Below are 27805 nucleotides of genomic sequence, written 5' to 3'. Positions count from 1 at the left end.
GAGAAGGTACATCCTGAAGGGGTATAAGATGGAGAGAGAAGAGGAAATGGACAAGATAGATTTTGTCTTCACTGAGTTCAGAGAAGATGGTGACAAGACCAATGTTGAGGGCGTGGGGGAGCAAGTACAGTCAAAAAGTGGCACTCCAAATTGAAAGGAAAAGTTACTGACACTCTGGGCTAGAAGAACCAGGGGCTAGTGAGAGGTTGAAAGGGAAAGGATGAACCTGCAGGGAGAAGGAGGTTGGAAAGACCAGCATGCCATGTAGAGAGAAGAGAGCAAGCTTCAAGGTTGGAGATGAGGGAGGAGATGTTGGGACGTTGAGGAGGGATATCACAATAGGTTGGGCAGATGTTTTCTTCTTCTTTGAAGAAACTGTTAAAGTACTCCAATATTTTTGCAAACAGGGAGAGAGAGGAAAGCAGAAGGAAAGAGTTGCTGGTGATAACCTGCCATGACCTTCTTCACTTATTTGTTAGTCCAGGCAGAACTGGAGAGGATGGAGCAGGGGAATGGAGCGTGGCCCAGAACTTTGTCTAAACCCCACAATGATGTGTCAGTGGGCCTGGGCAGTGAGCAGGGAGGATGGTTAATGGCACGCAGCAGGGAAAGCAGAAGGATCTGCTTGACTAAGCTGAGGCTGTTTAACCAGAGCCGGAGACGGTGAAAATGCCTTGTAGCTAGTAAGTTGGAAACTGAGGCTTGGTTTCAGCTTTAAAAACAAATAAACAAGCAAAACAGGCTAGTGAATACTGCCGGCTTATCAAAACTGATTATTAGCTCTGTGGCTGGTGGAGAGGGAAAGTATACAGGCTGTGAATGCTCCTTCTTCCTTGACATGGGGATCTTGTGGAAGCTGTATCAGCTGCTAGCAGCCAGTCTTGCTTGGCAGCTCCTTCAGCCATCTCGCCAGTGGGACTCGTGAACCTTGCTTTCAGAGAGTGAGTGCTTTCTTGGAAGCAGACACTTGATTCTGATTTTCTGCAGCATCGAAAGAGTGTGCGGGGAGGTCCTGGTGCAACCTCAGTATCTCAGCAGGACTGAATGACAAGAGCACTTAGGACTCTTCTAGGGCTGCTCTGGCACTTGTCCTGCTGCAGTCTACAAGTGAGGCTTCTTGGCACAGCCCAGTGTGGATAACTGCATTCTTGTTTATTTCATTTTGTGTGCCGCAAAGGCAAAACTGAAAGTGTCCTGCCAATGGTTTTTGTCCCCAGGATGAAAGTGTCACGCAGCTGGGACAGGAGCTTGCCCAGAAGCTGGGACTGAGGGTTCGAAAAGCATACAAAAGACCTCAGGTATGACTTTTTTTTTCTTATTTGGCTCTTTCCGATTTACTTTTGCAGAAGTGGTGGGTGCTGCTCTGCAGCTATAGGGACACGTACACTACCCTGTGATCCCTCTAGCAGGTGGCTGGCAACTCTCCTTGTCCTGACCCTCTGACTTGCTTTGCTTTGATCCATTTCTAACCCCATTCCTGCTCTGTGTCTACTGCCAGGATGTTTCCTGTGTCCCCAGCTAAGCCGGGCAGAGCTGGGCTGGTGTTGCAGGAGTGGCTTCCGATGTACTGGGAGCCTGTGTTTTTGGGAGGAAAGGAACAGGTGGCCTGATCCCAAAGGAGGTTTTGCATCACAGTCCTTTCCCTGTTATGGGATGAGAAGGGTGGGATCTTCTGCTGCATCAGAGGCACGTCTGGTTTTGTAGTGCAATGGATCATGAGGGGTTCTTGCCCCGTATCTAGGCATACACCGTCTTCATGGTGGGGGAGAGGCTTGTGCTTTGGGAAGATGACAAGTGCACATCTGGTCAGATGCTAGGAAAGAAGGCAGCAAAAAGCAAGTCGTGAGTCCAGTAAATTGACCTCAGTGTCTGAATTCGTAACTGGCGCTACGAGAAAGTGCTGCCATAACTGGAGTGCTGTTGGTACTTAAATGTATACCCTGGGATGGAGCTAGAGGGCGTTAGGCCACCGCTAGCACTCTTGGATAAAGCTGCCTTGGTCATGTAAAATCCCAGGATGACTTTTCAGGAGCAGGGAACATTAACTAGTTGTTGAGGCTTACATTAGCATCCTCAGCCCCATGCGCAGTGGTGTGTTAAACAGCTGGTATGTTCCACCTCCAGAGGGGCACCTGTGTAGTACACAGTGAAGTGATTGGCGGGCATCCAATTTGCAGAGAGCTTTTGGAGTAAATTTGGCTGTAGCATCTTATTCCTCTCCCTGACCAACCTCACATGTGTGATTGGCCTACCCCCCAAAAAACCCTTGGCATTGTAGCAGCTCTCAGCCCTCTGAAGTGATTCTGTCTCAAAGAAAGGGAAGTTTTATGCAGAAATATTTTTTGTGACTGCTTACTGAGTTGGCCTTGCCACCTTTTTGCTGCTGTCGTGTTACTCACCTGTGATGGGCTTAAACCACCTCTGTGTTAGGAAAAACAAAAATTGAAAACTCCAAAATGCTTTTTATTATTTGAAATTTAGTGATTGGTATTTTGATAACACCTTGCTATCTGTCGTGTTGACTTCCAGCTTTCATTCCAGTGCTGTAATGCCTTCATGAAGTATTAATTTCTTAATGAAAAGAGAAACGCTTCTGTTCCTCAGGGAAGTTTTTTGCTTCTTGATTGTGTGTTGGATGTTGGGTGTTTTGCACTGAGGTGTCCTGAACAAATATGTGTCGCTTTCAGTGTGTTCAAAAAACTGTACCCTTGTGTCACAGTGGTATGCCTTTTAGGGTGGCTTTTATTTTATGGGCAGCGCCTGGAAGGAAACCGTATTGTGACCCAGCTTTACCTAGTTTACAAGCATTCATGGGCTGTCTCTGTTCTAAGACCTCTCTCTTCCTTGCAGCAGGAATTGGAAACATTCTCACTACTCAGTAATGGCACGTCAATCAATTTGTCAAACCAGGTAGAGTTTGCATGCTGTGGTTCTTACTGTTCATGGATTGTGCTACTAGAATGCTTTGCAGTTTTATTTACATGCAAATTTATATCTGTCTTTTAGGATTTAAATGTATTAATTAGTGTTTTCTGCTTTTAAGGAATATTGCCAAGGAAATCAATTTCTTTGAAAATATTTCTAGTGACAACGTTTTTGATGTCAGTAATTAGATCACTGAAGATGGTTATTCTTCTTAGTTCTTGTGAATGTTTGCTTTCTCTTGCATTTTAAATAAGTTTCAGTTTTCAAGTTTTTACATAGTTAGGGCAACTCTAAGTAAAAATCAGAAGGTACAGCTGCTGAAGAAACAGAAAAAATCAAATCATGCGATGTACTGAGCAAGGTACACACACAGTTTATGTATTCTTTGTATTGTCCTGTCACCTGGCAGATCCAGCTTGGGCAGGGCACTGTACAAATACTAAGCTAAAATATAAGAAATTGCTGATTTCCTTGTTCTGCCACTGGCCAAAAAAAAAAACCCAAGCGCTTGCTGGGTTTACAGGCTGTTTGGTACTTCATACTACTCCTTAAGGCAAACAAACTGTAAAACCGTAAAAACTGACATTTTGTACAACAAGATGGGATACTAAAGAATTAGTTTACCTCCCACCATTCAGTGACTTGCCTTCACATCTTTCTAGGACAGCCAGTCAGCTTTCTTTAATAGTTGTGCCTAGTTTTCCATTGGAAAATCTTTCCTTTTGCAAGAAATGAAAATAGTGCAAAAACTAGAAGTTGCAAAAACTATTGCAGTAGATGCAGTATCTTAAAAGTAATGCTTTACTTGTGCCTTTTTAAGTTTAAGCTGAAGGCACACATACTTACCTCTGTTTATGTTTCTGTAAAATATGGGCTTATTTTATTCCTTGCCTGGAGCTCCAAGTCAGCAGTTTTCTTGGTGGAAACCTTCTCCTGTTTTGAGTTTGCTGTAAAAGTTTGTGGTTGTTAGATTGCAAAATATGTGAACTAAGATAAGGAACGTTGTGTAAGATCAGGCTAATCAGATCTCACACTGCATGGGGCTGACCGATTGATGTGTCCTGGGACTTGGAACACAGCGTTCTCATCCGCACATGAAAAACCCTATTCTATGTAGAGATTTGCTCACATGGTTGCATATCATGCAGGGCTGGTATTCCTTTGCAGCAACAGGGTTTGTCCACTGCTGGAGGTAAAAATGAATAGGCTCTTTGGATTAATGGCCTCTTGAAGTTTGTTGGGTTTACTGCTCTTGCACTGAAAGAGGCCATAAAGGAAAAGAAAGGCCCAGATGCATTTAGGAGTAGTAAAGGGTCTCATCTGTGAAGTGTGAATATCTTTTTAAAGATTAATTTCTCGTGATATTTTTCTCTACCCTTTCCTACACCCTCTTTGCAGACCACTTCCAATGGATTGGGTTCGATAGATGACATCGAAACAGGTAAAGACATTTCTCTTCTCTTCTCTGATTTTTGTGGCTTTGGTAAGGTATCTGAGCAGGCTGGCAGGCCTGAGAGGTTCATCGCCTTCATTTGTGTCTCTTCTACACACTCCTGACTTTGGTAACTAGGAGGAAGAAAAGGTGGTGGGAAGCAGGAGTGTTTTTCCTGCAGAAAAACTTTTCGTCTAGGTCCAGCGAGGGACACGTCTGGGAATTAAAATGGTCTGCTGAGGTACACAGGTCTCTCCAGTTGTGCTTTCTTAAAGCTGGGCTTGGCAAAGCTTCTGGAACTCTGCTCCCAGCCAAAACAGTCCAGATAAAGTGAAGTTAAGGTTGTAGGCGGCTGTTTGTGCTCTGACCGCGTAGGGTCCTCCAAGACACTGAAGTGGAGGAAATGAAAACAAAGGGAGCTGGGAGGGACGCAGGGAGAGCCATGTTCAGGCTTAAGCACCCAGGAGGAGCAGAAGGAGTGCTACAGGGTTGCTTTTCTCATGCCGGGAAACAAGTGACCTTAACTCTGCCCCTGTAGAAAGGCTTGCTACGTGCTTTGCCCTTTGTTGTGTGCTGGAGCATTGAACTTGTGCCTCTGAGCACATCAGTCCTTGTTCCTTTGAAAGGTAGCTGTGTGTGTGAAGGTAAGCGTGAAGACTTACCACTGCAAGTAGCAATTGCTCTTTTTCTAGAAAGAAACTAGTTTCATTATTAGGGTGCTTTGGTGTCTATTTTGGAAAACATTTTAGTTCTCTGTTGAACGCCGGTTCAGTAACTGAATGCTACGCTCTGTGAATTAAGGCAAGTTTGTCACAGTATCTTGCTGTGCTAAAATGAACTGGACTCCTACTGCAGAGTAAAGAGCAACTGCATCCAGTAAGCTCTTTATCTAATCAGGATTTGGTGTAAGAGCAGCATGCCACCTTTGCTGCAGTTCAGGCAGAGAGAACCTCTACTGCCAGGAAATCTTTTCAAAAGCACTGAAATTACATGTTATCCCGTGGCCCTGAGAGTGGTGTGCCACCAGGAGGGCTGTGGGTGCTGGGTACCTCAAGAGTTTTGGATTCAAAGCTTTTTTAGCAAGATTTTGTTGTTGGTGGTGGTTTTTTGTTGTTGTTTTGTTTTGTTTTGTTTTATTTTTAAGATGCAAACTCCTGAAGCCCCTTCCCCCATGCCTTGCTTGAAGTAATCTGATTCACTCAGCCCTGCCCTGCACAGATCATGGCTCAGATCTGGCTCAGCACGGCCTTTGGCCAGCTAACGCACTAGGGAGCTACTGCTGTTTTGGGAAGTGGAGCTAGAAACAGGGCTTTTAAAAGCACTGTACTTGCCCCTCTGGGACAGGCAGGTGTATGGCCAGAGAAGCTACCAGGTGGGGGGCATGGTATGAGAGACTGGTTCGGGGGAGTGGATGAACTCATTGAGCTTATAATAATAATACATGGGGCTTAGTGTCATGGCAGTGGCAGAAATCAGAGGGAGGCAGGTGTGTACTTGTGATCTGCTCATCAAAGGCGGCTGTTTTATTTTTTTAAGATGGAGCAAACATTAGGTGAATGCAGGAGGTGCATGAGCTTTCTGGAAGGGAGAGTACACGAGATGTGGGTATGGTGGCTGGTAAGTGAGGTCAGCAGATGGGGTGTCCTGAGGAAAGCAAGAATGGGAAAGGAGGGATAGGGGAAAAAATTGGACAGAGGGGAATGGGAGGAAGTGGCTGAAGTGGCAGGGTTTGGGTGGTCAGGGGGAGGGGAGCAGACATCTCCCCTCTGTCCCTTGCAAGTAGTGGAGCCTGTTGCTCCCTGCTCTTCTCCTCTCCCTTCACATGCACTGAGCTGTGGGGGTCCCGTATCGTTCTCTGCCTTTTGGTTGCGCGTTCAGCTTTTCGGGGTTTTGGGCCTCTTGGGGTGTGTGAGGGCCTCTTTCCTCTGCTTCCCAGTCTGAGTGGGAACCAGAGGGCCTCGTTCATTCCTCAGAGAAGATCTGAATTTCTGGATCCTTTGGTGCCCTGTCATTGTGAACCCTTTTGCTCCCCCCTGCTCATGTCTCTGGCCCTTCCAGTGTGTCCTGAACTTCTTGTTGGCCCCTGGAGGGATCTTGGCAGTACTCCAGATTTAAACATCTGAAAAATGGGAAGGCACAAGCCATCCCTTTGTACTGAAGGAAATCTGGCCAAGCTACCAGCGATCAGGCCAGCACCGAGCAAAGCTGGATGGCTGGCTCCCGAGTGTGGCTGGAGGCCCGCGCCAAAGGGAGATGAGCTGAGAGAAGTTATCACAAAGGGGGCATGGGAGCCAAGCCTGATCTGAGGGGCAGCTGCAAAACTAAGGACGGTTAGAGCCTTCCTTTGAGCTGCTACCTGTGGGGAACGTGTCCAGCCACAGCACTGAAAACCTGTGTTGGATCCCATAAGGTACAACATGCTCTTTCCTTCGATAGCATGCATGAGGTTGTGGAGAGGGACCTGTGTCTGTCCCTTGCCTCTTCCCCCTGCTTTCCCTGCCTTTTGTCACGGCTCGGCCTCCGGTGCCTTGCACGGCGCCCTCAGCTCTGGGCCATCCACATGGACCACTCACAACAAATGCCGGAGGAAAGGTTGCAGGGGGCGGTGGTGTGCTCCTGGTGGGGTTAGAGATAAGGGAGCCTGCCTGTGTGTGTTGTCTCTGCTGCTGTTGTATTTAGGACATGGGGGTTTGCAGGAATTGCTAATTTGCTCAGCTCTCTAAGAAGGGCACAAACACAGTCCTCGGTCAGTGAAGGTGCAGCATAGAGGATAGCAACATGGCGCACTCGCCCAATCGCAGTTAGAAAGGGTGGCTGAGTTCTCGTGGGGGCTGAGTGAGCAGAGCTTGTACAGACAGGATGCAGCATTTCTCGCTGGATCAAGATTTGTGTCTTGGAAGCTTGTCTTGTTTCTTTCCCATTCTTATCAGTCTTTCTAATAAAAGCTATTGTCTCTCCTTCCAAACTTTGCCTTGCTTATAGCCTTAGACCATCATAGCTACAGTACAGCCACTGCTATGTGGATGGAGAAGGTAGCATCTTTGTCTTATTTTTTTTCTTCTATTCCAGGACATCTGCACAGGGGCAGAATTAAGGTAGTTTGGGTGCTTGGTTTGAGAACTGCAAATATAATGCTGCATTTTCCAAATTTCTAACGTTTGAACTTCTTTTTTTTTAACCTTTACTTTTTTTGAGAATAAAATGCTCTTCTGTGAAGAATATGTGCTTGTAACCTTAACTTCACTTAACAGAGGTTTATATTGCATGATGGGAATGTCTTACCATTTCAGTAATGTACTGGAGAGGGAAGGAAGCCTTAGGGAAAATCACTGCCTCTCTCCTGCCCTGACCCTGGCTCACACAAGTTCCCAAGGGGATGTTTGCTGGTGAGGTGTTGAGGGGAGTGTGGGCAGCAACCTCCCACCTCCGGACATCAGGAAGCACTCAAGAACAGGGAATTTACTTGGGTAAAGAGAGCTGACTGAGTCTGATGGGGTTTTCTGGGGACACATTGTTAGCACAACCTGGTCTGAGCACCCGATCTCTGACTCTTTTCCCAGCAGGACCTTGTGTTTTTTATCTTCTGCCATTTAGGATGCCTGAGGTTTTAGAGAGGGTGTGTGAGTAAGCAAGCTTTCAGCTGGGGTATTGAAGCTCCCAGGAGTAGAGAAGGCAGTGATCTCTGCCAAATGCATTAGTGAGGAACCTTAAAGAAAACACCAGGTGGTGGGTTATAGAGAAATTGGATTATGTGCTCCTAGCCTTTAGTCCCGGCCACAGTGAATTCAGTGACTGCTTAGCCACAGGTTTTGTGTTGTTCCTGGTTACTGTACGTGCTTGCCAAATCCTGACTGTCAGTCTGGGCACTGGCCCTTCGAGCGTATTTCAGCTATCAGTGAGCCATTGGAGACTGAGAACAAAAATGAAAGGGCAAGAACTCTTCAGACCAGAGCCCCTCCTCTTGGAAAATTGGCATACTTGGTTTTTGTGATTTGATGGAGTTGTACCATATTGGTTTTGCCAGGCTGTGCTCTGCTTGCCCCCTGCAAGAGGCTCTCCTGGGTGACTGGCTCTGTTTCTCCCTCATCACAGACTGCTCTATGGACCTGCAGTGCCTCCCAACTCCTGTGGCCACCTCCATCCCTGTGAGCGAGGGGCTGGCCCCTTTGCCCTCTGACTCAGATACAAAGGGCTTGCCTACCTCGCTCCCTGCTGCCAGCTTGCTCCCGTCTCCAGACTGCGTGTCCCTGCCAGTGCCTGAGAGCGTGGAGGACTTCACAGATGGGGACATCATTGGGGAAGAACTGGACTCCCTCCTGGACTCCCTTGCCGAAGGGTCACCATACCCTCTAGTAAGAGTGGGCGCTGCATGGGTTCCCTGCTTCTTATTCCAAATAGGTCCTTGGAGCATGTGGATATGCGTGCTGCCTCTCTCTTTCTGTCAGTCTTTCCTCCTAGCTCTTCCTCTGGCAAAACTCATTCATTCCCTGCTTTATTTCTGCAACCGGCTTGTGAGTATCTAAAGAGCCCACCTCCAAGCCTGCTTTGCTGTGTGCAACTTCATGGAGCTGCCCCTCAGAAGGTACCCAAGATAGCCTTGCCCCGCCATCACCTTCCCCCAGCCTCTGGTGTCCATGGAGTTGAAGCAGGCCTGAGGGTAGAGATGAGTGTGCTGAAGCAGGAATGATGGATGTATTTTATACAGTGGGCATGCTCTAATCTCCTTGTATTTTGTGCAGGCTGCATTCGGCCTAAGCTCTTCGAACAGGTCTGGGAGCTGTAGAGACAATCTGTATTCATACTTATGTTGGATTTTAGTTGCCAGTGTTGCTGATGTTGTGCGAGCCAGCTTGCATCTGGAAGCAATATGATCATATTCATGCAGGATGCCTCTCGAGCCAAAAAGGTCTGATGAGAGGTGCCACGAGTAATGGTCATTACCTTGACCTCAGTGCTGTGTGTACTCAGCTGCGCTGTTTCTCGACTTGAGCTTGTTTAAGTGCCCAGCACAGGGGTCTGCCTTGCAGACTGATGAGCTCAGGTAGCCTAGCGCCTCCTCAGGGACCTCAGTCCAGACTGTGTGCGGTGTAGATAGATTGGAAGGTCTATGGGAAGTCTGCAGGTGGATGGAGCTGCTGGGTATCCTTTTGCTTCAAATAATACAGAATGCATTTGAGTGGGAGCCTGTCGTTCTCTGTGTTCACTCATTCTCTGCTCCTCATTCCTAATGTGCTGTTTATCCTCCCCCTTCCTGATTCCCCAAAGTCTCTAGTCCAGGGCACCATTCCTACCAACCTGCCAACAGAGATGCCCCAGCTGATCCCTGTGTTTCCGGGAGGAACTCCACTGCTGCCCCCAGTCGTGACAGCCAGCATCCCTGTCTCCACCCCGCTGCCACCTGCCTCCTTCGGCCTGGTGATGGATCCCACCAAGCAGCTCTCCTCCTCCTCTGTCCTGGATGCCTTCGAGGCCCCGCCAGGAGGAAGTGGCGGCTCCACCTTAGATTCACTGGATTCCCTGGATCTGCTCCCTTACACAGACTCACGGCTTGATGCTCTGGACTCCTTTGGGACAAGCAGAGGGTCGCTGGATGCCTTGGATTCCTTTGCCGTTGGTAGGTGCAGGGCTGATGGGGTTTTGTGCTGCTTTCCCTGTGAATGCATGCGAAAATTATTTCCTTCAGTGCTGAGGACATCTATCATATAGCTCTGTCTGCCAGTGCTGCAGAGTGGGAGTAAAAATGTAGAACGTCTTGGACAGAGCAGCTGAATATGTCTAGCTCAAGAGTAATGAGAAAGGCTGGTGAATGGAGTCAAATCCAGCTGGCGGCCGGTCACAAGTGGTGTTCCCCAGGGCTCAGTATTGGGGCTGGTCCTATTTAATATCTTTATCGATGATCTGGACAAGGGGATTGAGTGCACCCTCAGTAAGTTTGCAGATGACACCAAGTTGGGTGGGAGTGTTGATCTGCTGGAGGGTAGGAAGGCCCTACAGAGGGATCTGGACAGGCTGGATCGATGGGCTGAGGCCAACTGTATGAGGTTCAACAAGGCCAAGTGCCAGGTCCTGCACTTGGGTCACAACAACGCCATGCAGCGCTACAGGCTGGGGGAGGAGTGGCTGGAGAGCTGCCTGGCAGAAGAGGACCTGGGGGTGTTGGTCAACAGCCAGCTGAACATGAGCCAGCAGTGTGCTCAGGTGGCAAAGAGGGCCAATGGCATCCTGGCTTGTATCAGAAATAGTGTGGCCAGCAGGACCAGGGAGGTGATAGTGCCCCTGTACTCGGCACTGGTGAGGCCTCATCTCAAGTACTGTGTTCAGTTTTGGGCCCCTCACTACAAGAAGGACATCGAGGTACCAGAGCGTGTCCAAAGAAGGGCAACGAAGCTGGTGAAGGGTCTAGAGCACAAGTCTGATGAGGAGCGGCTGAGGGAACTAGGTTTGTTTAGCCTGGAGAAAAGGAGGCTGAGGGGAGACGTTATTGCCCTCTACAACTACCTGAAAGGAGGTTGTGGTGAGGTGGGGGTCGGTCTCTTCTGCCAAGTAACAAGTGATAGGACAAGAGGAAACAGCCTCAAGCTGCACGAGGGGAGGTTTAGGCTGGATATTAGGAAGAACTTCTTCACCGAAAAGGTAGTCAGGCACTGGAACAGGCTGCCCAGGGAAGTGGTTGAGTCCCCATCCCTGAAGGTATTTAAAAGGCGTGTAGACGTGGTGCTTAGGGACATGGTTTAGTGGTGGACTTGGCAGTGTTAGGTTAACAGTTGGACTCGATGATCTTAAGGGTCTTTTCCAACCTTAATGATTCTACGATTCTATGATTCTGTAGGTGTGTGTAATCCCAGATAACCAGTATGTGAATGGTGTGAAATCTCAGAGGAGAAAGCAGCAGAAAAGCTGTATGATGAGGGATGAGATTTAAACCTGGCTTGGTGTCCAGGACACCTCTCTTGGCAGAATTTGCTAGGCTATAACATGATTCCTCCACCCTCTCCAATGATTCTTTGACATTTCAGACCAAATGAGCAAAATCCTGGTGACTGTTTTAGATGATATAGGACCTTGTTGTGCTGGGCAGAATGGTGGAGGCCAAGGTGGGTCTTTCACATCTCTGGATTTAGGGCAGTGAGTGTCCTGTTGAATGGAGCACTGCACTCTCATGTCACAAGGAGCAAAGCTGTGGAGGATGGTGGGCAAAGATTAGGTCCCCTCCTGTCCCAGGAGGGAAGGCAGGCTTCTTATTGGTAACTTGTTCCCAGTACTTCAGCAAAAGTATTTTGAGAAGAGCAGAGATTGTCCAGTCAGCACTTCAACGCTCAGATTCACCTCAGTGTTGGGCTACCTTGGAGTTGCTGCCTAGGGAATACCAGCACTCAGCAACATAGAGTGGGGTTCAGTTGGGTTTGGGCAACAAGAAGGCCTTTCCTGTAGTTTTTCCAAGACTTAGACAGGTGGTTTGGGGAAAAAGTACTAAAATCTTATGAAATAAATAAAGCAAATGGATTTAATAGGCATTTGTTTGTCTTTTTGTGAGCAGAACTGCCTCTGAAAGTGAAATGATTGTTTTTGTTTTGTGGGGCTTTTTTCCCCTTCTTTTGCCCAGAAGAAACTAGCCCTCAGGAACCGCGACACCCACCTGCCAGCCAAAAACCATCCCCTGTGGTGAGTGAGCCTCTCCCCCGTGCTGATGTCCCAAGGTGCTCTGGAGCCAAGGTAGTAGTGACTTGAGTGATGTAGGTAATTTGGGCCCCTCTTCTTAACCTGCCCCAGTGAGTGTTGCCTCCCATGTTGTGGCAAGGCAGGTAAAGATTTCCCCAGAGTCAGCAGGAAGATGTTTGTTCCATCTTCATTTTTTTCTGCAACTCTGCGTATTGCCAAGGTAAACGTGGTGTGACCTAGGGTGTAGGCTCAACAGGGGATCATGGAGGGCAGTGTCCCACTATATCTGGCAGCCACATGACACTGAAGGATGGGGCGGAGTAAGCCAGCTTTGTCTTAAAACTAGTGAGGTTCTTTGCTCCTCTCTGCCCCTGTCAGGAGGCTTTTCCAGACACACCGTCCTGCTCCTGTCCCATGTCTCCAGTCTTGGAGGAAAAGGGGAGGATTATCTATGGTTAGCAAGCCTGGAACAAGAATTATTCTTAAGTTCCTGGCATCCTGCTGTCCCTGTTACTTCAGTGTGGAGCCAAGGCTCTGTCCTCAGATTAATCTGCTCCCTGAAGGCTCACTGATAAGTGGTTTGGTTTTTTCCCCAGGTTGGGATAGCGTTGATTTGAGAGTCTTCAAATGCAGAGTTGGTCATGATGGAAGGAGTGAGGGGGGCATTTTGTTCTGTGGCTCATGATAGAAAACTGAGGTCCCTTACCAAGAGAGAGAGAGGCCTGTCTTTGAAGTGAACATACCACACTTATCTTTGAAAAGGTTGCGTGCAGCTCTTTTGGAAATGTAGTTTCAGTTGTGAACATTTTAATGAGGGAGAAAATGAGGAAGGTTTTTGAGAGACTGGAATGGAGCAAAGGATTAGAGAGGTTTCTTACCCATGTGGTTGCAGAGCTGAGAGGAGAGGTACGTGTGTTTTTGCTCAGGTCAGCCTTGGTGGAGTGAGTCACCCAGTTGTGCCCAAGGTCACCGAGCACCTGCTGTCCCAGCCAGAACCAGTAATGCCCAACACAGCCCTGCTGGTGAAGAACCCCCTGGCATCTACTCATGTCTTCAAACAAGCCTGTCATATCTGCTACCCCAAAACAGGTGATGCATTTGCTCTGCCACCCAGAGCGCTGGCCCGGGCTAAGGTTTGCCTTTCCCTAGGCTGATGGGGTTATTCTCTCCTGCAGGGCCCAAGGCTGGCGATTACACCTATCGGGAAGGCTTGGAGCACAAGTGCAAACGGGACATCCTGCTGGGCAGGCTGAAGAACTTGGAAGACAAGACCTGGAAGAGGATCCGTCCTCGCCCAACCAAAACCAACTTTGTAGGATCCTATTACCTGTGCAAAGGTGATCTGGAGGGGATAGGGCTTTTTGTGGCTGGGAAGGGGCTGTACGGTGCATGACAGGGGAGGTTGGGAGGGGACTTCCAGTTGGTATCACCTGCTGTCTTCAGGATCTTCCTGTCCCATCAGTAGCCCATGGACCGGGAGGCTCGGTACAATGAAAGGCAATGAGCTCCCATGCTGTGGAGAGCAGGCAGCTTTTAAAGTGCTGGAGCAGAAGAGTTGCAAAGGCATAGTGAGGTGCTGTGCACAGCCAATTGCTTAGAGCTGCCCTGTTGACTTGGGCTTTGCGGAGAACATGCCTCCTGTACACGTGCCTGCATTAGTCCCACTCCACCCTGCAGCTCCATGGCAGGGCCGTGGTTCCACATAGGGAAAAGCTCTCTCTGCCTGCTCCTTTGCTCCAGCCCATCCCTCCATACGCGCAGGCAGTGTGGTCGCTGAGGCAGTGTCATTACAAAGTACCTAATGAGGTGGGGAGATTACAAGAGCTAAGATAACAGGGCTCTGTAGTGCTGGGCTGCTAGGAGAACTTAATCTGGATTGGATTTAAAGGGGTTGGTTAAATTGTGGTCTGTCCCTGGCCAGGCACTGAATTAAAGCAGGCCTCCATTTTGAGACACTTTCCACAAAAGATGACATTACTTGGGATTTTCACCATTCAATAGTTTGCATTAACTTTCCTGAATGTCTTAGTATAGACTAACTTGGAGGGAGATATCTTTTCATTTTTCTTTAACTCTGTGTTTTCTTGCTTTCAGCTCCTTGTGAGGTGTGGGCAGTGGGAGGAGACGAGAGAGAGTTTAGTTTCTGACTTGGCCGCCCTCCCTGTGTGGTGGCGTGTGCTGTTTGTTGCTTTGTAGATATGCTTAACAAGCAGGACTGTAAGTACGGGGATAACTGCACCTTCGCGTACCACCAGGAAGAGATCGACGTGTGGACGGAGGAGAGGAAGGGGACCCTCAACCGTGACCTCCTCTTTGACCCACTAGGTGGGATCAAGCAGAGCAGCCTCACCATTGCCAAGCTCCTCAAGGAACATCAGGGCATCTTCACCTTCCTCTGTGAGGTACAGAGCTGGCGGGAGGGAGCAGGCACCCTTCATTGTCTCCTCAGTATGTATCTGGACCATTGATATGTTGATAGTTGCCATCACGGTAGGATGACTCGCACAGCTGGCATGCTGCAATGGATGGCTATAAACTCTTCAGAAGGGATAGGCAAGGAAGGAGAGGCAGTGGAGTAGCCCTGTATGCTAGGAAGTGTTTTGACTGTCTAGAAGTTAATGATGGTGATGATAGGCTTGAGTGTTTATGGGTAAGAATCAAGAGGAAGGCCAACAAGGCAGGTATCATGGTGGGAGTCTGTTATAGACCACCCAACCAGGATGAAGAGGCAGATGAAATATTCTATAAGCATCTGGGAGAAGTCTCACAATTGCTAGCCCTTGTTCTTGTGGGGGACTTCAACTTACCAGAAGTCTGCTGGAAATACAATACAGCGGAGAGGAAACAGTCTAGGAATCATAGAATCATAAAGGTTGGAAAAGACCTTTAAGATCATCAAGTCCAACCGTTAAAAGGAGGCTCCTGGAGTGTGTGGAAGATAACTTCCTGACACAGCTGATGAGTGAGCCAACTGGGGAAGGTGCCCACTGGACCTGTTGTTTGCAAACAGAGAAGGACTTGTGGGTGATGTGATGGTTGGAGGCTGTCCTGGGCACAGCAATCACAAAACCATGGAGTTTTCAATTCTTGGAGAAGTAAGGAGGGGGGTCAGCAGAACTGCCACCTTGGACTTCCAGAGGGCAGACTTTGGCCTGTTCAGGAGCCTGTTTGACAGAGTCCCTTGGGAGGCAGTCCTGAAGGGCAAAGGAGTCCAGGAAGGCTGGACATTCTTCAAGAAGGAAATCTTAAAGGTGCAGGAGCAGGCCATCCCCATGTGCCAAAAGACGAGCCAGCAGGGGAGAAGAACCCCCTGGCTGAACAGAGAGCTTTAGCTGGAACTCAGGAAAAAAAGCAGAGTTTATGACCTTTGGAAGAAGGGGCAGGCAACCCAGGAGGACTACAAGGATGCTGTGAGGTTGTGCAGGGAGAAAATGAGAAGGCCAAAGCCCAACTAGATCTTAATCTGGCTACTGCCATAAAAGACAATAAAAAATGTTTCTATATTAGCAGCAAAAGGAGGGCTAAGGAGAATCTCCATCCTTTATTGGATGTGGGGGGAAATATAGTGACAAAGGATGAGGAAAAGGCTGAGGTACTTAATGCTTTCTTTGCCCCAGTCTTTAATAGTCAGACCAGTTGTTCTCGGGGTACCCAGCCCCCTGAGCTGGAAGACAGGGACAGGGAGCAGAATGAAGCCCCCATAATCCAAGGGGAAGTGGTTAGCGACCTGCTACACCACTTAGACACACACAAGTCTATGGGGCCAGATGGGATCCACCCAAGGGTACTGAGGGAGCTGGCAGAGGTGCTCACTGAGCCACTTTCCATCACTTATCAGCAGTCCTGGCTAACCGGGGAGGTCCCAGTTGACTGTAGGTTAGCAAATGTGGTGCCCATCTATAAGAAGGGCTGGAAGGAGGGTCTGGGGAACTACAGGCCTGTCAGCCTGACCTCGGTGCTGGGGAAGGTTATGGAGCAGATCATCCTGAGTGCCATCATGCGGCATGTACAGGACAACCAGGTGATCAGGCCCAGTCAGCATGGGTTTATGAAAGGCAGGTCCTGCTTGACTAGCCTGATCTCCTTCTATGACAAGGTGACCCACTTAGTGGATGAGGGAAAGGCTGTGGATGTTGTCTACCTAGACTTTAGTAAGGCTTTTGACACAGTTTCCCCCAGCGTTCTCCTGGAGAAACTGGCTGCTCATGGCTTGGGTGGGTGTACTCTTTGCTGGGTAAAAAACTGGCTGGATGGCTGGGCCCAAAGAGCTGTGGTGAATGGAGTTAAATCCAGTTGGTGGCCGGTTACAGGTGGTGTTCCCCAGGGCTCAGTACTGGGGCCAGTTCTGTTTAGTATCTTTATCAATGATCTGGACGAGGGGATCAGGTGCACCCTCAGTAAGGTTGCAGATGACACCAAGCTGGGCAGGAATGTTGATCTGCTGGAGGGTAGGAAGGCCCTACAGAGGGATCTGGACAGGCTGGATCGATGGGCTGAGGCTAACGGTATGAGGTTCAACAAGGCTAAGTGCTACAAGAGGTAGTTTTCCTCCTTAGCTCTGCAGGTGAACCAGGTGCACACAGCCTCATGGGATCACCTGTTTGAATTGTAATTTAGCCCCAGCTACTTTAGAAATCAGGACTCTGTAATGCAACAAATGCCCACTTGATGTCTGTGCTGAGCCACTGAGTTGGTCAGTTAAGGATTGGCTCATACCATCTTGATGCTCTGCAGCAGGGAGTTCCCCACACTGGCAGTGGTACGTGTAAAGGGTTATGTCCTTTGCTGTGATTTGGCTGTTCTTTTATTTCTCCCCATCATTTCCCCCTTGTTCTTGTTCTGTTGACTAACTGGGAAAGAATACGTGGCTCTGCCCAAAATTTTTCCAGCCACAATGGAAAAGACTGTTGAGAATAAGTCAAAAAATGTTGTCTGGAAGCTTTTCCAAAAGTTCCTTTGCTTTATTTTAAAGCCCCACCACAAATTTTTCACCAGGCTTCTTCTAACTTTGAACATTAGAATAGGCTGGCTCTGGTTCTTCCATTTCCAAGTGAAGTGGCTCTGGTTCACTGCTCTCTAAGATTTTTCCCAGCATGCTAATTCTTCTTTTCTCAGATTTGCTTTGACAGCAAACCCCGGATTATCAGCAAAGGGACCAAGGACACACCATCTGTCTGCTCCAACCTTTCTGCCAAACACAGTTTCCATGACAACAAGTGAGTGAACATTTTTTGTGCTGATGGGAGCAATCTCTCACAAGTCCAGCCAGTTTAACTCCAGGGCCCTGGTCTCTTTCTTTCTTTCTTTCCTCCCTGTGGGTTCCAATCATAGGGCAGCTCAAAGCATGATAAATAGCACTGTGTGCTTCACCCTGCGTGTTTGCTCGTGTTGCTGAGGGATTTCAGGCATCAACAAAGCCCTTTGGAGTCAGCCTAAGTTTTCCATTTACTTAATTTGCCTTTCAGTTTTGCCTTTACATAAAGGTCAAACCAAAGATCCGCTAGCTCAGGATCCCGCCTCTGACTGGCTGGTGATGAATGTTTAGGAAAACAGTATAAGAAACATGTCAAGTACACAGTAATACAACCCCTTCTGGTTCCTGGCAAGCTGAGACTCAGGGACTTTCTGAGCCAGAGGAGTTGGTATCTATGCTACATATTTTGAAATGTGTCTGATCTCTGAACTTAAGCAGAGCATCGCCCATGGGCTGAGGAGATTGAAAATACCTACCTAGGGTTGATAGGGTGGGAGGGCAGGGGTTTGGTTTTCCCAGTGGGAGTCTGCCTCTCCCAGAGTTGATTTTCTGTGTTCTTTGCCTGCCCAGTCAAATGTCTGAAAGTCACATGTAAGGAGGAGGGGGTGAAGAGTTGATCCTCTGGTGCTTCATATTTCTCTGGCCTGGCCGCAGGTGTCTGGTCCACATTGTGCGTTCTACCTCCCTGAAATACTCCAAGATCCGCCAGTTCCAGGAGCATTTCCAGTTCGACGTGTGCCGACATGAGGTGCGTTATGGCTGCCTGCGTGAGGACAGCTGCCACTTCGCTCACAGTTTCATTGAGCTCAAGGTCTGGCTGCTGCAGCAATATTCAGGTGAGTGTGATTTGGTGCAGGGCTGGTGATGTGTACACCCGAGATTCCTCCAGTATGTACCCAGGGCCAGTTGAGAGGAGAAGAGGGTGATTTGTGACTACTGAGAAGTTGTCACTGACTCGTGCATATACTTACTCTGTCTCCTCAGGGACACAGAAAAGAGAGCCAAGGTGTTCTGTGAAGTGATCTGGCCCTTGTCCCTTTGCATGTGCTACTGTAACTTACAGACCAGGAAGCCTTTCCCTTGGGACCAGCTGCATAAGTTGAAATGATTATTAGGTAGGGCTGAATCCCCAGGGGTGTTTTGGTGCTTCAATCCTCTGCAAGACCCTAAACAGCAAGTGGGGCCCTGAGTGAGTATCTGATGCAGTGAGAATGGCAGCATGCACAGGTGACAGAACAGTTATATAAAGGAAAGCTGCACATCTCCAGTTTCTCTAAACAAATTCACCAACAGTGGAAAATTACAAAATACTTGGTGTTTCCCAAAAAGGCTTTGATGACATACCTCTGAAGAGGCTATTGCAGAAATTATGTTCAGGTCACTCATATAATGACACTGCCACATCTGGCACTTTCAGTCCCCTCTCTCTCTCTGTGACCTGTCGGAGGGTTTCTCTTACTGCTCTCCTGTTACCCGAGTAGATGCTGGCCCACCCACAATGCTACCTACATCTTTTTTCACCACAGGGTCTTGTTTAGTGCAGGACCCAGCCTGGTAATGGGAGTACTTCAGAGAGGAAACACGTTATGGATGTTTCTCACCATTCTTTGATGTAATTGAGGGCAACTTCTTTAATTTATTGTTTAAGCACCTGTCACTGTTGTTCAGTGCAGTCCTTGGCCTTGGCTTGGCTTATGACAGTGATGAACAAGTAGCACACTGTGGCAAATGCCATCTTTTATTCTTCCCGTTTGGCCTCACTTACTTGTGTCCATAGGAAATTAAAAAATTACACGACCAGAGTTTCTAAGACAGCATGTTGCCTGTGAGCCGTAGGCCACCATTCCTGCCCTACATGCTTATGATACTGCCCGTAGGACTCTGGGCACTCTAATATTCAAGGCTCTTTTCCCCACCCCATGGTTGGTTTATTGTTTTGGTGGGGATTTTTTAGAAAAAGTTTCTTTGCTCCCTCCTTCCCTCCCTCCCTATTCGTTCCTCTTCAGCCTGTAGAAGAAATGGTTAGATTGATTTTTGCTTCTTGCCTTCTTTACTTGAAGAAGTGATTTCCAAAAGGGAAACTGAGGAGATGAATCAAGCCATGAGTTTAGCTGCAGAGGTGATCAGTAAGCCTTGTGCTTATTCCCATCTTTTCCAACAATGGGAGAGCTATCGTCTTTTTGGGTTTTTTTCTGAAGGACTGTATATATGAGCCTGCTTTCCTTGTGAGTTTGCCTTCCTGGAGTGGTAGTTTATTACCTCTCTTAAGTGTAGCCCTCATTATGGAAGCAGAGATGAAAGGTAGTTGTTGCCATTCTCTGGGAATGCTTTAGCTTTGGAGCAGAGAGTATGATTTGGGCACCATTTGCTGGGCAAGAATAGGAAGGAGGCATCATTCATAGCAGCTTGCATTTGAAACCAGTGGGCCGGTGCATTTCACAGCCATTTGAGCTTTTACAGAGCTTGTGACTTTGTTCATGGGGATAAAGGATTGTATTAGTGGAGTAAAGGTTCTCAAGATCTGAAAATGTGGACAGGCAGGACTGTTTTCTTGTTCACTGTGGCTTTTCACAGGCATATCTTGCTATCTTCTTCCATCAGTGGAAATCACAGTCTTTGTCCTCACTAATGGTGTTGCAAAAGATGCTGAAATGCTATAAATAATCAACACATGGGCCTTTTCATTCTCAGATCATCTCTTTGGGACAGTTCATGCTTTGGAGAGCTGGTGTATTGGAAAACATCCTTTCATACTTGGGAGGGTTTTTTTTCTCAACCACCACATTTCTAGACTGTATTGTTGAGTTAGTTCAGATTTCTGGGACTGGGAGAAGGCAGTCCCTTGCTAAGAACTTCATTTGAAATTCAGTCTTCTGACAAGAGCTGTATATGCTTCTCCCGTTGGTTCTGCACCCCGAGGATCACAGTGCAGGTGTGCAGAATGGAGAAGATGGGAGCTGCTTTGGCCCTTTCTCTGCCAGGTCCAGTGCACCACGTTAACTTTTTGCTGTGGTTTTCCCAGCTTTATAGTTTTTGTCCCCAAAGTACAAATCAGTGTTGTGTCCAGCCCTGGATTACTTGGACATGGAAGAGGGAGTTGCAGTTTTTCTAACTCTGCAGTTTCTTCTGGGATTAATGGTTAAGAAGGAGACAATCCGCAAACAGCTCTGATCTGGGAGTAGTACCAGCTATGCAGCAGCTGCCATTTTGGAGGCCTGAGCAAGTGCTCTTGAAGAACCCCGAATGCTTTTCGTCCTGTCCAAGCCCTGTAAAAACAGCAGTATTGTTGCCTGGCAGGGACCTGGACAGCTGAAATCACAGATGGGGAAACTGAGGTCAGGAATGCTGTGGCTTACCCAAGTTACACACAGCCTAAGCTGAGATGAAAACTTGTGTTTGCTGGTCCTTAAGTTCTGGAACATGCTGGCTCCCAGATCAAAGATCGTGTCCATGTGGCATGCCTGGGGAACACCTCACTTCGATAATAAAAGCTGTAGGCAAAAGCAAAGCAAGCCATTTTGCAACCTCTCTGTGCTGGGGGTGCTGCATCAAGACCATCCTCAGCACCCCACTTGCTGCAGTCAGCTGGCTGTTGTAACATACTTGCTTCAGTTTGTTTTGGCAGCTATTTTGGGTCTTTATAGCACTTAAATAACATGTTTTTTTTGTAACAAGAGTCCTCACATTGACCAGACAGTTCCTACTCTTACATACTTTTCTCTTGCTGTTTAGTGCTCTGAGAATCACAGTGCCCATCTAACTGGTTGGTGCTGGCAGGGGCTGTTCCCTCACCACTTGAGTTGGTTAGGAGCTAATTCCTTAGATAAGGTCTGACCAACCCTTTGTCTTGTTGTCTGATGTTGCATTTCTGATTCCTGAAACCTTGCAGATCTTTCCGTGCTGGTTACATGCTAGCAGCCCTTTCCTTGGTTGGTTTTGCACTGTTGGTCTTTCCTTGCTACCTTGATTGCACTTGGTGTTTGTCTGTGTTGAATTTCAACTTTCCTCTTCGCCTGTTGATTGATGGGCAGCTGCCACAACTTGAAGTGTGTAACAGGCTAATTAATCCCAGCAGGGATTAGGTGAGATTTCTGGGGTCTTGGAGATGCTAGATGTCTCAGTGAGATATCTGTGATCTTCCAAGCTAGTCGCAAAAACTCCAATATACAGTAGATCAACAGTAACAAAGCATTGTCTTCAGGGCCTTGGGTAGGATCTGTTGACATGGTGTTGGGGGACAGCCTTGGTCAAGGTCTTGACCCCTAGTCAAGAATTATCACCTTGGAGGCAGCATCTCAGTCCTTTGCAGACAGCCTGAGCAGAATGCCAGGTCTGAATGAGCCCAGGAGACCAAACTCTTCCCTTTTTATTTGGCTTGTGTGGAGAGAGGAGCTTCCTTAGCCTGTGCTTAAACATGTTCTGTGGTGGGTCCCCTCACAACCTGTGTCCTGACATGACCAGTGGGACTGCTGGAAGCTGTCAGCCACACAGGGGTTCCTAAGCCACAACGTAGGAAGTCTTGCAACCCGTCCCTCCCTCTCTTCTCTTGGCCAAAGCAGGGTGGCTCAGTCCTGTCTCCTTTTGTTCCCAGGAATGACCCACGAAGATATCGTGCAGGAATCGAAGAAGTACTGGCAGCAGATGGAGGCACATGCCAGCAAACCAGCCAACAGCATGGTAAGTAAGGTGCATCTAGGGCTTGCAGCCTTGTTTTGCTCCAGACTGTTCCAGCACTTTTTCTCTTTTCCTCCCACTGCTGTGCCTGACATGTCACAGGCAGACCAGGCTGGCCATTGAGGAGGAGGACAGCTTGAGAGCTTTCCTGGTTGCAGTGCTAGTGATGAGCTTTGTGCCTTGTTTTGCAGCGTTGTAATCTGCTCTGTTCAGTGGTGCAGTGAAGCCTCCAGAGCAGGGAGGGCAACATGCAGAGAATGGTGCTTCCTGCAACACCTCGCTAGTGAAATCAGGAGACTTTGGGAACCATGGCCACACCAAGTGGGGACCAAAGGTGTCCTGCTGCCCTTTAGCGGCCAAGGGACAGTTTGAAGGACTCTAAGAAATGACTCATGACCCACAGGACTGCTCTAAACGCAGGAGTGGGTGGAACTTGCAGCTCAGGTGCTGTTGAGGCTGGGCAGAGATCTTAGTGGTGCTTTGCCTCTCTTTGTGCCACCAGTCTCTCAGTGTGGGAGAAGGTGCCTCTGGCTGCATCCTCCAGCACTGCCAAGAGCTTTCTCTGGAGAGGTGTGTTATAAGCAAAGGGCACCTCTTTGTTGACTTTATTCCAACCTGTTGGCTACAGGTGGTGCTGCCTTATCCATTTTTTTCCCCAAGGGGGTGTTCTGTAGTGTAGGAGCAGAGCCCACCCAGTGAGGACAATTCCCAGCCCAGCCCTGAGGCTGAACTAAAGCAGTTTTGCCATTAGAACAGGGAGGTGTTTGTTCCCTAATTACGTTCAGAAGATATGTCTGATGAGATGAGAAACTTCATGCTCCTAGCAAGCTCTCAGGCGTAGGAGCAATTCTCTCCCCTGCAAAATGGTGGGGAAAGTGCTGCGAATCCTTTTTGTTCCCACTTGACAGCTTTATTTTCCCTTGTGAAGGCCTGAGTTCGCCACCCCTTGGCCTGTGCCTTACTGTCAGAGCAAGGGTGCTTCACCTTTGTCTGGGATCTCTCACCCAGGAGTCCCTCTGCAAGAAACCAGCACTGAGTGCAGCCTGTGAGCACCCCGCGGAGGAGGTGTTTTGTGGGAAAGGGATCTGAGTCACTCATGTGGTAGCAGCTTTTTTTGGCTAGGTTACGGGCCAGCAGAAGTGTTCTGAAGGCTGTAGGGCACTGATGCTGGGGAAAAGCAGGTCTGATGGCCATGGGTTAGCCCAACAGGAAAGATGCAGGTGACGGCACTGATGCTTGCAGCGGGCTCTGTGTCCACCTACGTACTGGTTATGCTGCATGAGATGGAGTCATCTTTGAGGAGATGCTCAGCAACATAGCTGTGCGGCCCGTTCTGCTGTTGTGGTCTGAAATGGTTGGGGGAGAGGAATGAGAAGCAGCAGTCCAGAGTAACCAAGGTCTCTAGTTCGCAAAGCCGCCTGACTTGCTTAAGGAATATGTTCTACCCTCTCAGGAAGCTGAGAGGACAAGTTTCTACAGCCTGTTTTATATGAGAAGCAAGCCTGCATGATCTGAATGGTCCCCGCAGACAGAGCTGGCTATGATCTCTCCCTACCTGGTGTGGGGACAGAGGCAGCTGCCTGCATCTCCACAGTGGAGGAAACTAAGTGTGAATTTGCAGCAGTTGGTGACAGTAGTTGGATTTATATCAGCAATCTCTGCCCCATGGAGAGTGAAGTCTAGTGACTGGTTCTGCCCTGTCTGCTGTGAATCTGCCTACATTTTCCAGAAAGCTCTGTCTTGCCATTCTTTGTGCATAATCTGGGGATAAAGAAGATAGATGGACAGCTCTTTTCCTGTAAGCCTTGCAGCTTCAAATTCACCTTTCTCTGGAGGTGCTGCTGTTGGAAGAACAAGTTGTTCTGCAGGCATGGTCAGAGCATGTCCTCTGAAGCATGTGGGATCTGGATGCTGAGCGAGGGTTTCGTTTCTGGCTGTTGGGTCTTGCAGGGGGCAGAGGACCAGGAAGAGAAACACCAGCACCTGCTACATCAGCTGTCAAGGGATGGGCAGAGAGCTACAGTTTCTGGGCCCTGTGGGCAGTGTTAGGGCTGATGGCCAACGGCAAAGTCTGGTTGTGGCTCACAAATGCCTATTGCAGAGCTGGACTCACCCTCCACCCTTCCAGGGCATCGTTTTGTGCGGAGACAAAGCATCAGCCTTGCTGGTACAGTCAGAAAGTGTCTACCAGTGGCACCATCAGTTGTCTGTAGGGATTGGCAGCCTGACATTGGCACTGTGCAGGGAGACAGAGTCGAGTCGGTCAGACACATGTGTTTGCAATAGCAAACTGTGGCTTTGGCATCCGCACGTACTCAGCCAGAGGGCTGTGCTCCGGGATGAGACACTGGCTTGCTTCCGAATACCCCGGGGGCAGGACTAACATATCTGTTGAGAGATGTTTACTTTTGCCATTATTTTCTCCCATCCAAGCAGCCTAACGTGACTCAGAATTTTCTCAGCGTCCTTCCAGCTTTCGAGTTGGCTGCCTGGCAGAGACAGCTTCCCAGGAGTGCTGTAAAAGCAGACCCCTCCTTCCCACCATCTCGTGTGATCCACGCTCACCCCAGCGCCCTCTGGTCAGCAGAAGCAAAGTCACTCCCAGGATTTTGCTGCAGTTTTGTCACGGCTGCCAGCTGGACTCAGTTAGTGGCTGGGGCTATCCAGTAGTGGAGAAAAGAGGCAGGCCGCATACAGGGACCCAGCAGCTGTGATGATGCAAGTCAGGAGACTTAGCAACAAGTGAAAGATGAAGACATGCCACTTGCTAAACACCTGCCAGGCATCTTGCATTTGGTCCCGTGAATTTGGCCCCATGGAGGCTGCTGTAGGAGTAAACCCAGTGGCTGCAGATGGAAGAGGCAGTCAGCAGGAGAGATTGTTGTAGATAGCTGGGTGTCCTCGACTCCTATTGTATCCCTGGGAATTGAGGGGTTTTAGCCCTCCATTTTTCTGTTTTTTTGAGGGCTGTTTTGTTTTACCTCACTAGCCAGCTGCAGGACCCCCATAAAAACTGGCCTCAGAATTAACAATTTAAGCATGGAGAGGAAATGAAAGTCTCTAATAAGGGGTACTGGCACCTAAGTACAGCTCACTTGGTTAGGTGGCCAGGTAACCTGGGCTCCTCATATAGTCCCCCGAGGCACGTGGCTCCTCCAGAGAGCGTTTCAGTATCACTGAGAGGGGTTCCTGAAGTTGTGAGACACGAGTGGCCAAGCTGGGGCTGTTGCTTTCTCCAAAGCCTGAAGTGGAGAGCTGTGGTGCCAAAGACTTTTATTTATTTGGTTGCCATGGTGCATAGCTAACACTATATTGTCTGGCTTCATAGCAAGGGGTGGTGCCACAGCCCGAGGCGCTTTTGCCTGGCTTCGTTTTCTAGAGCCTCATGTGATGCTAATTTCCACACTGTTGGTTATCAGCAGCCTGCCAGGTATGTGTCTTGCCTTTACAAATACGGTCATGTAGCAGCAACAACAGCGGCTTTGATTTTTCCCTTGGCTCCTAAAGCCCTGGGAGCATACATGCCCACTGGACTGACCAGCAGTTTGCATGACTCTGATGAAGAAATGCACAGGGCTTCTTTTGGTTACGAATTTGTGGAAAAAGCAGCCCAGATCACCAGAATTACCTGAGAAACATTATCTCTGATCTGTTGTGCCTTCTGGAGCCACTTGATTTTTCATTTTGCTGGGTCAGTAGATTTGAGCCAAGCTTCCTGGCCGTGCTGAGAGATCTGTCACCTGGAGGATTATATGGCAGATAGCATTGGGCTGATAAAAGGGAATATGCCAGCAGTGCCATTTTGTTACCTTAGGCCTATAGGTTTGGTGGGTCAGTGGCGATCTGTAGTGTAATTTTCTTTGGAGACAAGCGGAGATTAAAACTGCTGTTCAAAGGCCGCTCGTCTGAGAGGGAGGCACCTTACTGCCTTCTGTGATATCCCAGGTCTCAACCCTACTCATCGTGCAGCCGGCCGCTTTGATGTGTATTTGGTGGTCACCAGCACTGGTGAAAGCTGACAAATGAACGAGTCACGTGCCAGATGCCACCAGAAAGGCTTTCCTGCAGGCGAGCAGGCAAGAATCGCCGCTGCTTTTCAAGAGAGATGATGGTTCTCTGGAAGGGTCCTTTCACTGGGACATCCAGAGCAGCGATGGCCCCCCTTGTAGTCAGCACAGGCAAAGGTCAGCTCACCGGTCAGCTTTTCACAGTGATGGAGGACCCTTTGTATGTCAGTTCTGCTTCTCCGAAAGACTGGTTCTGGAGGATGCAGAGTGGTAGTGGATAGCTTGTGTGGGAGATGCTTTGATTCTGCTTGCTGTTTTCCCTTTGCCAAGGGATGTGCATAGGGTCCACACTACTGTTAATCAATTGCCAGCAGAAGCCTGCTCCTCAGGGACGTGGTTTGCCTGTCTGCTCCTTATTAGATGCTCAGGGTTAGAAGTCAAGGCATGGCAGCTGGGATGGGCTGCTTATGTGGTTAGCAGTCAGAGAGCTGTTTTACTTAGCCTTTGAGCTGTACATGACCTTTGTGCTTCACGGTTAGCTCAATGACCAGGGTGTTCTTGCTTGTACCCTCACATACTCCTGTGCCCAGGGCCACTGGTGTCCAGTCAGGTTTGCTTTTTGGTTTGGAAATGAACTGGAGACACCAGCCTCATGTCTTCCAGTGGTGGTACAAAATGTAAACAGCTTTCCAGAGATTTGCTCAGAAAACGCGAGGCGGCGGTGGTATGGGACTGGCTCCATTTATTCTCCCTTCCACAATCTGTCGGTCATAATCCCAAAAGAGCCTTCTCAAGGAGACAGGTAGAAGGCCAATGAAGTTAAGTGGCTGAGAGGATATGAAATATGTGCATTGACAGTTGTACCTTTGTCCAGAGGTCATGATTAACTAACTGCCTGTGAGGCCTGGTGCAAAGGAACTGTGAGGGATGGAAACCTGCCCAGAAATGGCTTTGAACGGTATTAACAAGGGGACACAGCTCTGACTTCAGTGTGTCAAACGCTAGGTGTGACATGAGCCTCTTGGTCCAAAAGAGGGAGCGGCGGGTCCTGCACTGTGGCACGGCCTGGCCTCCTCCCAAGGGTGCTCTCTCGGCTGTGCGACTGAGCTCTCTCCATGGGTAGTGAGGGGGACGTGGATTGCCCTCCCTGCGGGGAAGCGGGGATTAAATGCTGGAACAGGTCTCGCAGAGCTTGTCTGTACACAGAGATAGGCTGCAGGGGTTTCGCAGCCAGGCCTGGTCAGTGCTTGAAGCTGCTAGGCTGGCTGTGCTTTTGGCCAGACGTCAAAGCCCAGGAAATCATGCTGAAGCAAGCAGTCGTTTTGCTCCTGTCTGGTATCTCGATGGGCCACCAGCTAACATTGGCAAAGGAGAGCTGGGCTGTCTCTGATTTAATCTGGCTTGTTGCTGGCACGCGGGCGTGCAGGGAGCCACCAGCATCTCCGTGGTAGTTTGGGGGGGTGCATTTTGGCTCTGTTTGCCTGAGGTTGTGGTTCTCTTCCCCAGGCTTCTCCCCGGGCTCCCACATCAAGCACCTTTGACCTCCAGATGAAATTTGTGTGTGGCCAGTGCTGGAGGAACGGGCAGCTGGTGGAGCCAGATAAAGACCTCAAGTATTGTAGTGCCAAAGCCCGCCACTGGTGAGCAATGCAACCTTCTCTTTCCCCCACTCCTCCTCAAGGGCAGGAATTTCTCCTCTTAACTTCTCCAGGGCTTCATTTGGCCTCTTTGGAAGAAGCTGTAAGGTTTCCTAGCAGCCTCTCGCTGCTTAGAGTGTTTGTCACTACAGCAAGCATTGCAGATAGCTGTTTTCCAGTTTCCAGCTCTCTTTACTGTTTGTATTTGCTGCCAGCA

At 48.8% G+C, this 27805-nt stretch overlaps 1 protein-coding gene across 11 annotated transcripts in view; it reads left to right on the top strand.

Moving 5' to 3' along the window:
• The window catches only part of ZC3H7B (zinc finger CCCH-type containing 7B), a 54093-nt gene that overhangs the window by 15840 nt on the left and 10448 nt on the right, over positions 1 to 27805 (top strand). For 6 of the 11 annotated variants that reach the window (XM_087765521.1, XM_087765519.1, XM_087765522.1 and 3 more), the window contains 13 exons: positions 1218 to 1298; positions 2851 to 2910; positions 4324 to 4366; positions 8450 to 8709; positions 9623 to 9971; positions 11961 to 12070; positions 12943 to 13105; positions 13192 to 13353; positions 14213 to 14418; positions 17132 to 17232; positions 17925 to 18106; positions 21862 to 21947; positions 27458 to 27591. In XM_087765521.1, coding sequence (XP_087621647.1) covers positions 1218 to 1298; positions 2851 to 2910; positions 4324 to 4366; positions 8450 to 8709; positions 9623 to 9971; positions 11961 to 12070; positions 12943 to 13105; positions 13192 to 13353; positions 14213 to 14418; positions 17132 to 17232; positions 17925 to 18106; positions 21862 to 21947; positions 27458 to 27591 — 1937 coding nt within the window. The remainder of the gene's footprint in view (positions 1 to 1217; positions 1299 to 2850; positions 2911 to 4323; positions 4367 to 8449; positions 8710 to 9622; positions 9972 to 11960; positions 12071 to 12942; positions 13106 to 13191; positions 13354 to 14212; positions 14419 to 17131; positions 17233 to 17924; positions 18107 to 21861; positions 21948 to 27457; positions 27592 to 27805) is intronic. The other 5 variants (XM_087765525.1, XM_087765528.1, XM_087765523.1 and 2 more) reach the window with 5 other exon arrangements.

The sequence above is a fragment of the Nipponia nippon genome, unplaced genomic scaffold (genome assembly GCF_047370975.1).
Source record: "Nipponia nippon isolate SJK-2023a ecotype South Korea unplaced genomic scaffold, ASM4737097v1 scaffold_3, whole genome shotgun sequence".
NCBI lineage: Eukaryota > Metazoa > Chordata > Aves > Pelecaniformes > Threskiornithidae > Nipponia > Nipponia nippon.
Note: the sequence above shows the minus strand (reverse complement) of the source record. Positions and strands in the feature narration are given on the sequence as shown.